This window comes from Lycium ferocissimum, chromosome 7 (genome assembly GCF_029784015.1).
Source record: "Lycium ferocissimum isolate CSIRO_LF1 chromosome 7, AGI_CSIRO_Lferr_CH_V1, whole genome shotgun sequence".
In the NCBI taxonomy this organism is placed as follows: domain Eukaryota; kingdom Viridiplantae; phylum Streptophyta; class Magnoliopsida; order Solanales; family Solanaceae; genus Lycium; species Lycium ferocissimum.
The window spans coordinates 50,304,203-50,315,412 of record NC_081348.1 but is presented as its reverse complement, the minus strand read 5'-3'; the positions used below and the strand labels follow the sequence as shown (position 1 = coordinate 50,315,412).

Sequence of the window (11,210 nt, the reverse complement as noted above, 5' to 3'; positions counted from 1 at the left end):
AAAGGTATTTCAAAGGCCTACAACTTTCATTAAGGAAGTTTTCCCAAATTCCGAATTAATAAGGGGGCTATTCTAGCTTGAAGTAAGCCCTTCTGCAAACTCACTTGAAAATATGCTCCGTCGAGTGGCTTCCGACTTTGCTTTGTCCCAAGTACCTCTTATGACTTGATTACGTTTCAAAACACTTCCTAAACCTCCCGTATTGATTCTATTATCTCACCATATTACGGGTTAAACCTTATCCCGAAAGTACAGGATAATACAGTTTAGTTGCACTAAATATCTTTAAAAAAAATTCTTATGGAAAATGTTTTCCTCAAAATAGGAGAAAATGTTTTCCTTAAAAATGTGAGCAAAAAAACCATTTTTCGGATGAATAAAAACACGTCAATGCATCCCCAACCCACCCCCGCAATATCCACCCACCCCTACCAGCCTACCCCGTACTATCCACCCACCCCTACCTGCCTAACCCCCACTACCCAGCCCACCTGCCCCACACCCCACGACCAGAAGTTGCACTCTGTATTTAAAAACCTCACAGTGTTTTGCTAATGCAAATGCTCTTAAAATGACATTTTTCAACTTGTGTACCAAATACAAGAAAATGAGTAGGGAAAGCACTTATTTTCCAAGAAAAAGGAAAACAATTTCCATCATACTAGACAGACCCTGACTTGGTGTCACCGGAGTTTGGTGACAGTTTAGTGTCGCGGGAGTTGTGTTGTTACCAGAAACTAACTGGGAAAGTATCAACCCAAACCAGGTTTTATTATCTTACTTTTCCAGTTCGAATCTGTTTTTGCTACAGTTCATTTTCTTGATTCTATTGTTCGTTGAAATTTGACTATTTTCAAGCTTTAAGCTTGATTCACGTGTAACGGATTCAAAAGTAGTAAAAAGGTAAAATTTACATGGGAAAAAGATCTCTTTTCGTTCACTTTTACTTGTCCACTATACTAAAAATATATTTTCACTTGTCACTTTTGGTATATTAGAGAAAAACATATTTTTTCACGTTTTATTCTTAGTATTGATTACTTATTTTCCAATTAATTTCCAATTAAAGCTAAACATTAATTAATATGAGTGTTGTGGTAAAATGCCCATAACAATTATTACTCCCTCCATTCTATAATAAGTGATTTTTTTAGCTCATTTACACCCCTTAAGAAATTGCTTTCTCCTAGAAAATTAGGAGCGTTTTTACTAATTTACCCCTAATCAAATTGTGCTTACATAATTAAATGCCCAGAAAAAAAGTAGTTAATGAATCTTGATTATTTAAATAAGAGCAATTTTGGAAAAATCTGCCCAAATTATTCTTGAAATCCTAAAGTACCATTTATTTTGAAAAAAAATTGAAAAGCCTAAAAAACCATTTATTATGAAACAGAGGATTATTTCTTAAAGGATGTTCAAAGTCCAAATTGGACAAGTAAAAGTGAACGGATGGAGCATCTTCTCTTATACTATTAAGGGTCATTTGATAGTTGGTTAGAGTTATGTGAAAAAACACACAATCAAAGCAAAAAGAAGATTTCCATAAAAACACAGATTTAAGTAAATCCAAAGCTTCTAACATTCCCTATGTACTAGCACCAAAAACAAACAGAGAGTATACACTAGGTCGGTTAAAAATTATGAGGACTTAGGTCAAATTTCGACGAAAGAAAAAATGTTAAGGTGATTTCTTTTCATCTATCCAAGTCTTAATGGACAGAGTTAACAGTATTTGTGCTAGCGGAAGGGAGCAGTACTCGTGACATTAGTTGAGGTGCGCACAAACATGCCTCAAACACCACCGTTATAACATAAAAACAAACATATAGTATACACTAGGTCGATTGAAAATCATGAGGTCTCAGGTTCAAATCATAGTGGAGGCAAAGACACCAGGTAATTTCTCCCTATCTATCCGAGCCTTGACGGAAACAGTTACCCGATACTGTGTTGGTAGGAGATAACGGTACCTCCGGAACTAGTCGAGGTATGCACAAACTGTTGCAATTTGAAGTTGAAGCAGTGCATAGTGGTACCTCAAGCATAGGGAGTAGTACATTTCTGTTAAAAGCATAGTTTTGGCATTAGAGGACCAAGTCAGAATCTGTTAGGAATAGTACATCTTTGAGGAGGGAGCACAAGGGCTCTAAAAGGTAACCGGATGGGTATCTTTGCAAAATAGGTGGATGAAGGGTATACTTATCTTTGCGATAGTCCAAGGGAATTTTATGTCCTTTTCCGCACCCCCTTAGGCTTTTCTTTATAATATTAAAAGTTTATGACATTATATAAAAACGAAAAACAGTAAGATATCCCAACATTGTATTGATGGAGCCAGGCGACTAAATTCCTATTTGTTGATTTTCTCAAAGTAGTGAAATCCCTTTTTGTTTATCTTAGTGTATCTCCACTTTGTTAGTTTCTAGTGCCAAAATGAGTAAAGGAGTAGTTGGAGGGTGATGGCGACATATAATGTTTATGTCAATTTCATTTCCAAAGTTCTTTTACTAAAATATGAAACAATGATTGATCATTGTAAACGTACAAACAAAAGAATGCACACAAAGGGAAAGAACAATTGTCTTATTTTTTTTATTTTTTTTTGGATAAGTAAGAATATAGTATTTCCTCTATAAACTATGAAAAAAATTATTGATAACAGTAAATAGTACAAAAACATGAGTGTGTTAAAAGTTTGTGTCATTTTGGAATAGTCCGTGAAACGAGGACTGCCAAAATTTCACTTTCATTTTAGTCATTTTCAATAAGGTATAATCAAGAAAAATGGTTGCTGGGATATTCAGGTAACATGAAACTACTAGAATTATGAAGCACAAAAGAGGGGTTAAATTTAGCTAAACTCATTACATTTTTTCTTTTTTCTTTTATTTTCCATCTCATATTTCGCATTCATTTTGAGCCGCGATTAATTTTGATTCGGGTCGGAAAGTTTCACTTTGGGGGATAAAATGTTCTCTACCCGACTGGATATGACAACCTTTCCTTTTTAACCTGTAATACTTTTCTAAAGATTTTTCCTAAATATGCCCTCTGACAAAGCTAATACTTAATACTTTTCAATTGCAATTTACGTGACTACATTTCCTTGTAATTAGTCAGTTATAAAAATGACAACTTTCTAAATTTGAAAACAATTCGGCTTGAACTTCCCGATTTACGCTTAATGAGAAGCATTTAGCCAAACAAATGTTATGAAATTTTTAAGACCACAAGTATAAAGTGTGTAATAGCCAGACAAATATAATGACATATTTATGACATCAGGTTTCAAAAGTATTCATTTCTTCTTAAACCCCCTGTCCATTCAAACTTGGCCACATAAATTGGAACAGAGGGATTCCAGTAGTAATTTAAAATTGACCAAAAAAAAAAACACCTTGTTAAATGTGGCTTCACTTACATCACAATCCTCTTTATTCTCTATTGATAATCTCCAATGCAGAATCAATACAACATCTTTGCTGCTATACAATCTAAATTTACACGGAGTTTGATATAGACGGAATAACAAAGAAACTTTAAATCACACACTTGCTATAAACAGAACAGTTCAAATTCTTTAAGATCAAAAGAATTACAAGTATTCAGTATCTATGTTTCTAGGACTCTTTAAAATGCCCAGCGTGTCGAGTCATCCTAAAGTAGTGCATTTTTGGAGGAACAGGACAGTGCAGCGACGTTTTGGAGAGTCGATTGACGTAGTTCTAAAAGATCATTTGAGCACCTTTAGTTAGATTTTTGATCCAGCAAAGTTTCCAAGTACTTCTCCACATAATGCAGGCCACACTGTGTCTTCACGACAGGTAATAGCAGGGACGTCCAGATAGAATTCTGAAACAGACCTGTCGACCTTGCCCCAAAGATTAAGCTGGTCACGTGCGGCTTTAAGGGCTTCTCTTGTTGCCCAAAGATTAAGCTGGTCACGTGCTGCTTTAATGGCTTCTCTTGTTGCCGCAAAGATTAAGCTAGTCACGTGCTGCTTTAATGGCTTCTCTTGTTGCCCAAAGATTAAGCTGGTCACGTGCTGCTTTAATGGCTGCTCTTGTTGCACAATGGACCGAAGCGGCCAGAAGCAGTGGCGGTTCGCCAGATGCTGCAAAAAAGTAATCATATTAAGATTCAACGGCTTGTATGAACAGAGACGGATCCAAGGTTTGAAGTTTATGCGTTCCTACAACCACCTCAAGTTAATATATTATAATAACTGGATTCATAGTCAACTATTTATAGATATTTAGCGAATTTTCTTAATATATATATAAGGTCTGGATAAAAGTTACTGGATTCCTGTAAACCCGTAGATTGTATTCCAGATCCACCACTATATATGGATGGATATAAATATACAGCGTCAATCCAAAGTGAGATTTCACTCTTCTATTTCTCTGGCTGGTTTTTAGGAATCACTTGAAACACGTTTGCAACATTCATGACGATCGCAATTATAAAAGAACAAGCAAAGAACTTGGAGGACTTGTTTGACAGAAGGGACGGGAAAGGAAATGAAGAAAGATTGATACCTTTGGATGAGAGAACATGTTTTTCGTGATGTCCACTGTTTACCATGTGAACATTGAAATTCTGAGGTATGGTGTCAATTGTTGGGATTTTGTATGTCCAAGTGCTATTCGAGACCATCAACCCGTCTTCATTTGTAAGATATTCTTCGTGCATGAAAAATCCAATTCCTTGAACAAAAGCCCCCTCAATCTGCAAGGAAAAGAAAAAAAAAAAAAAAAGTGCCAGTACTTACATCAAGAATAGACAGTTCTGAAGTTTGAATAACAGCTCGAATGCATGATGCACTTCTCAATTATATAAGGAAATTCTAATTACAAAATATAAAATCTACGACAAAGGGAAGAACCTGTCCCATGTCAACGGCTGGATTCAAGCTCTGCCCGCAGTCGTAAATAATATCCGACTGCAAAATGGTAGTCTCTCCTGTTAGAATGCCAATCTCCACCTGTAAAAAGAGCTTTATTGTTACCTAGGCATATAAAGGTGCTGCAGAAGAAATATTGGCTGCAAAGTGGTCCACAATCAGCTTTTCTGGACAAGTGTTGTGCACTCATATATAAGGAAAATTGATAATCATTGACTACTATTCACTTTCAAGATGTCTTGGTGGTGAAATACTAGACACGAGAGACTCCGTGTGGAGGTTCAAGTCCTCTTCAAGGCATAATATTGAGATAAGAGAGCTTGGATTGAACCTATATTGATATACCGATTCAATTCGAGCTCTTGGAATTGGAATAAATTTTGCAGCGGATCTCTATCTAATGAAGGGGGAGTCCGCTTTTAAATAGCAGACTGAAGCAGGGAACGTTACCAAGACATGGATGATGAAACCAGAAAAAGAAACAGAAACTAGTTTACCTCACTGACAGCAGCGCCAAAGTTCAAATAACTCTTGGAACCAGATTCTGGTACATAATAAGAATTTGCTGCTAAGTTTACCGCTTGCATTTGTGCCTGCAAAAAGAAGGGGTCTGCAAAGTTAGATATTTAACGCACGAGCAAGAGTGGCTAATGGATTTAAACCAACAAATGGTTTCATTAAGAAAGTTTTCCCAAATTCCGAATTAATAAGGGGGTAATTCTAGCTCGAAGTTAGCCCTTCTGCAAATTCACTTGAACATATGTTTCGTAGAGTGGCTTCCGATTTTGCTGACTTGATTAGGTTTCAAAACACTTCCTAAACCTCCCGTATTGATTCTATTATCTCACCATATTACCGGTTAAACCTTATCCCGAAAGTACGAGATGTTACAGTTCGGTTGCACTAAATAACTTGAAAAAAAAAATTCTTATGGAAAATGTTTTCCTAAAAATAGGAGAAAATATTTTCCTTAAAAATTTGAGCAACAAAAACAATTTTCAGATGAATAAAAACACGTCAATGCATCCGCAACCCACCCACCCCTACCAGCCTACCCCGTACTATCCACCCACCCCCTACCTGCCTACGCCGCACTACCCACCACACCTGCCCCTGCCTACCCCACAGAAGTTGCACTCTGTATTTAAAAACCTCACAGTATTTTGCTTATGCAAATGCTCTTAAAATGACATTTTTTAACTTGTGTATCAAATACAAGAAAATAAATAAGGGAAATCACTTATTTTCCGAGAAAATGGAAAACATTTTCCGTCATACCAAACAGACCCTGACTTGGTGTCACAGGAGTTTGGTGACAGTTTAGTGTCGGGGGAGTTGTGTTGTTACCGGAAACTAACTGGGAAAGTCACCATCACTGGGGGCATAAGGTATCTATAAGTTTGAAGAAATATCAACCCAAACCAGGTTCTATTATCTTTCTTTTCCAGTTCGAATCTGTTTTTGCTACACTTCGTTTTCTTGATTCTATTGTCCTTTGAAATTTGATTGTTTTCAAGCTTTAAGCTTGATTCACGTGTAATTGACGGATTCAAAAGTAGTAAAAAGGTAAAATTTACATCGGGAAAAGATCTCTTTCCATTCACTTTTACTTGTCCATTATAGTAAAAATATATTTTTACTTGTCACTTTTGGTATATAGAGAAAAACATATTTTTTTACATTTTATTCTTAGCATTGATTACTTATTTTCCAATTAATTTCTCAAGACTTAAACTAAACATTAATTAATATGAGTGTTGTGGTAAAATGCCCATAATAATTATTACTCCCTCTGTTCCATAATAAGTGATTTTTTTTTAGCTCATTCATACTCGGCAGAAATTGTTCACTCCTAGAAACCCCTAGTCAAATTGTGCTTACATAATTAAATGCCTAGAAAAATAAAAGGTAGTTAATGAATCTTGATTATTTAAATAAAGACAATTTTGGAAGAATCTGCCCAAAGTATTCTTGAAATCCTAAAGCAACATTTATTTTGAAAAAAATTGAAAAGCTTAAAAAACCACTTATTATGAAACGGAGAGAGTATTTCTTAAAGATGTTCAAAGTCTAAACTGGACAAATAAAAGTGAATGGATGGAACATCTTCTCTTATACTATTAAGGGTCGTTTGGTGGTTGGTTAGAGTTATGTGAAAAAACACACAATCAAAGCAAAAAAGAAGATTTCCATAAGAACACAAATATAAGAAAATCCAAAGCTTCTAGCGTTCCCTATGTACTAGCACCAAAAACAAACACATCGTATACACTAGGTCGGTTAAAAATTATGAGGACTTAGGTCAAATTTCAATGAAAGAAAAAATGCTAAGGTGATTTCTTTTCATCTATCCAAGTCTTAATAGATAGAGTTAATAGTATTTGCGCTAGCGGAAGGGAGCTGGTACTCGTGACATTAGTCGAGGTGCGCACAAACAGGCTACAAACACCACAGTTGTAACAGAAAAACAAACATATAGTATACACTAGGTCGATTGAAAATCATGAGATCTCAAGCTCAAATCATAGCGAGGCAAAGACACGAGGTAATTTCTTCCGATCTGCCCAAGCCTTGACGGAAAGAGGTACCCGATACTGTGTTGGTAGGAGATAATGGTACCCCTAGAACTAGTCGAGGTACGCACAAACTGTTACAATTTGAAGTTGAAGCAATGCGTAGTGGTACCTCAAGCATGGGGAGTAGTACATTTCTGTTAAAATAATAGTTTTGGCATTAGAGGACCAAGTCAGAATCTGTTAGGAATATTATATCTTTGAGGAGGTAGCACAAGGGCACTAAATATCTTTGCAAAATAGGTTGACGAAGGGTATATTTACCTTTTCGATAGGCCAAGGGAATTTTATGTCCTTTTCTGTACCCCTTAGCTTTTCTTTATAACATTAAATATAACAATGAAAAACAGTAAGATATCCCAACATTGTATTGGTGGAGGCAAAGTGACTAAATTCCTATTTGTTGATTTTCTCAAAGTACTGAAAGCCCTTTTTGTTTCTAGTGCCAAAATGAGTGAAGGGAGTAGTTGGAGGGTGATGGCGACATATAATGTTTATGTCAATTTCATTTCCAAAGTTCTTTTACTAAAATATGAAACAATGATTGATCATGGTAAACATACAAACATAAGAATGCATACAAAGGGAAAGAACAATTGCCTTATTCTTTTTTTTCTTTTTTCTTTTTGTTTTGGATAAGTAAGAATATAGTATTTCCTCTTTAAACTATGAAAGAAATAATTGATCACAGTAAATAGTACAAAAAATGAGTGCGGTAGAAGTTTGTGTCATTTTGGAATAGTCTGTGAAACGAGAACTGCCAAAATTTCACTTTCATTTTAGTCATTTTCAAAAAGGTATAATCAAGAAAAATGGTTGCTGGGATATTCGGGTAAGATGAAACTACTTCAAGGCTAACTACAGAATTATGAAGCACAAAAAAGAGGTTAAATTTAGCTAAACTATTATACTTTTTTTCTTTTTTCTTTTATTTTCCAGCTCATGTTTCGCATTCATTTTGAGCCGCGATTAATTTTGATTCGGGTCGGAAAGTTCCACTTTGGGGGATAAAATGTTCTCTACTAGACTGGATATGACAACATTTCCTTTTTAACCTGTAATACTTTTCTAAAGATTTTCCCTAAATATGCCCTTTGACAAAGCTAATACTTAATACTTTTCGGTTGCAATTTACGTGACTACATTTCCTTTTAATTAGTCAATTATAAAAACGATAACTTTCTAAATTTGAAAACAATTCAGCTTGAACTTTCCGATTTATGCTTAATGAGAAGCATTTAGCCAAACAAATATTATGAAATTTTTAAGACCACAAGTATAAAGTGTGTAATAACCACACACATATGATGACGTATTTATGACATCACGTTTCAAAAGTATTTATTTCTTTCTTTAAACCTGTGTCTGTTCAAACTTTGCCACATAAATTGGAACAGCGGGATCCGAGCACTAAACATTAAAACACCTTGTTAAATGCGGCTTCTTCACTTACATCACAATCCTCTTTATTTCTCTATTGATAACCTCCAATTCGGCCCAATGCAACATTTTTGCTGCTATACAATCTAAATTTACACGGAGTTTGATATAGACGGAATAACAAAGAAACTTTAAATCACACACTTGCTATAAACAGAACAGTTCAAATTCTTTAAGAAGATCAAAAGAAATACAAGTATTCAGTATCTATGTTGCTAGGACTCTTTAAAATGCCCCCACATGTCGAGTCATCCAAAAGTAGTGCATTTTGGGAGGAACAGACAGAGTCTGGCAACATTTTGGAGAGTCCGAATAACATTTTGATCACCTTTAGTTAGATTTTTGAGCCAGTAAAGTTTCCAAGTACTTCTCCACATAATCCAGGCCACACTGTGTTTTCACGACCGGTAATACTGCGGGGACGTCCAGATAGAAGTCTGAAACAGACCCGTCAAGCTTGCCCCAAATTTTAAGCTGGTCACGTGCTGCTTTAATGGCTGCTCTTGTTGCACAATGGACCGAAGCGGCCAGAAGCAGTGGCGGTTCGCCAGATGCTGCAAAAAAGTAATCATATTAAGATTCAACGGCTTGTATGAACAGAGACGGATCGAGGTTTTGAAGTTTATGCGTTCACACAACCACCTCAAGTTAATATATTATGTAACTGGATTCATAGTCAACTATTTAAAGATATTTAGTGAATTTTCTTAATATATATATAAGGTCTGGATAAAAGTTACTGGATTCCTGTAAACCCGTAGATTGTATTCTAGATCCACCACTATATATGAATGGATATAAATATACAGCGTCAATCCAAAGTGAGATTTCACTCTTCTATTTCTCTGGCTGGTTTTTAGGAATCACTTGAAACACGTTTGCAACATTCATGACGATCGCAATTATAAAAAAGAACAAGCAAAGAACTTGGAGGACTTGTTTGACAGAAGGGACAGGAAAGGAAATGAAGAAAGATTGATACCTTTGGATGAGAGAACATGTTTTTCAATGATGTCCACTGTTTACCATGTGAACATTGAAATTCTGAGGTATGGTGTCAATTGTTGGGATTTTGTATGTCCAAGTGCTATTTGAGACCATCAACCCGTCTTCATTTGTAAGATATTCTTCGTGCATGAAAAATCCAATTCCTTGAACAAAAGCCCCCTCAATCTGCAAGGAAAAAAAAAACAATTGCCAGTATTTACAACAAGAATAGACAGTTCTGAAGTTTGAATATCATCTCGAATGCATGATGCACTTCTCAATTATATAAGGAAATTCTAATTACAAAATATAAAATCTACGACAAAGGGAAGAACCTGTCCCATGTCAACGGCTGGATTCAAGCTCTGCCCGCAGTCATAAATAATATCCGACTGCAAAATGGTAGTCTCTCCTGTTAGAATGCCAATCTCCACCTGTAAAAAGAGCTTTATTGTTACCTAGGCATATAAAGGTGCTGCAGAAGATATATTGGCTGAAAAGTGGTCCACAATCAGCTTTTCTGGACAAGTGTTGTGCACTCATATATAAGGAAAATTGATAAGCATTGAGTACTATTCACTTTCAAGATGTCTTGGTGGTGAAATACTAGACACGAGAGACTCCGCGTGGAGGTTCAAGTCCTCTTCAAGGCATAATATCGGGATAAGATAGCTTGGATTGAACCTATAATGGTACACCGATTCAATCTGACCTCTTGGAATTGGAATAAATTCGGCAGCGGATCTCTATCTAATGAAGGGGGAGTCCGCTTTTAAATAGCAGACTGAAGCAGGGAAAGTTACCAAGACATGGATGATGAAACCAGAAAAAGCAACAGAAACTAGTTTACCTCACTGACAGCAGCGCCAAAGTTCAAATAACTTTTGGAACCAGATTGTGGTACATAATAAGAATTTGCTGCTAAGTTTACCGCTTGCATTTGTGCCTGCAAAAAGATGGGGGTGAGTGGGAGAGAACTGCAAAGTTAGATATTTAACGCACGAGCAAGAGTGGCTAATGGATTTAAACCAACAAATGGTTCCAAGCTACATACGTGCAACTAATTCTCTTTAACTGAATCACTTTGTTATGGTCTTCAAATTGAATTCAATTTCATAGTGACAGGTGGAACCGATTTCAACTAGTACTTTCCAGTATTTTATCGTCATTACTAATTTACTTTAGCATCTTTGGTATCACGAGTTCTGTTTGGACATGGCTACATGTTAAGAACAAGGTAATCATTGATGATAAGGCGTTTCTTGCCAGGATAACATCTCAAGAATACATGTTCATAGGGA

General features: G+C 35.9%; 1 protein-coding gene and 1 pseudogene across 1 annotated transcript; both read right to left on the bottom strand.

Moving 5' to 3' along the window:
• Positions 1–3,989: 3,989 nt before the first annotated feature.
• Positions 3,990–5,512, bottom strand: LOC132062297 (indole-3-acetaldehyde oxidase-like). Its single transcript, XM_059454896.1, has 4 exons — positions 5,407–5,512; positions 4,892–4,990; positions 4,545–4,734; positions 3,990–4,117 (listed from the first exon to the last, which is right to left on the bottom strand). The coding sequence occupies exons 1-4, from the start codon at positions 5,494–5,496 to the stop codon at positions 3,990–3,992; spliced, it is 507 nt and encodes a 168-aa protein (XP_059310879.1). The 5' UTR covers positions 5,497–5,512.
• Positions 5,513–8,915: 3,403 nt separating this feature from the next.
• Positions 8,916–11,161, bottom strand: LOC132062953 (indole-3-acetaldehyde oxidase-like; annotated as a pseudogene).
• Positions 11,162–11,210: the final 49 nt, after the last annotated feature.

Coding starts and splice junctions, on each gene's coding strand:
- LOC132062297 (XM_059454896.1), bottom strand. CDS start 5,496: ATGCAAGCGGTAAACTTAGCAGCAAATTCTTATTATGTACCAGAATCT. Junction 4,991..5,406: donor TTGGCGCTGCTGTCAGTGAG/GTAAACTAGTTT, acceptor CTCTTTTTACAG/GTGGAGATTGGCATTCTAAC. Junction 4,735..4,891: donor CAGCCGTTGACATGGGACAG/GTTCTTCCCTTT, acceptor TTTTCCTTGCAG/ATTGAGGGGGCTTTTGTTCA.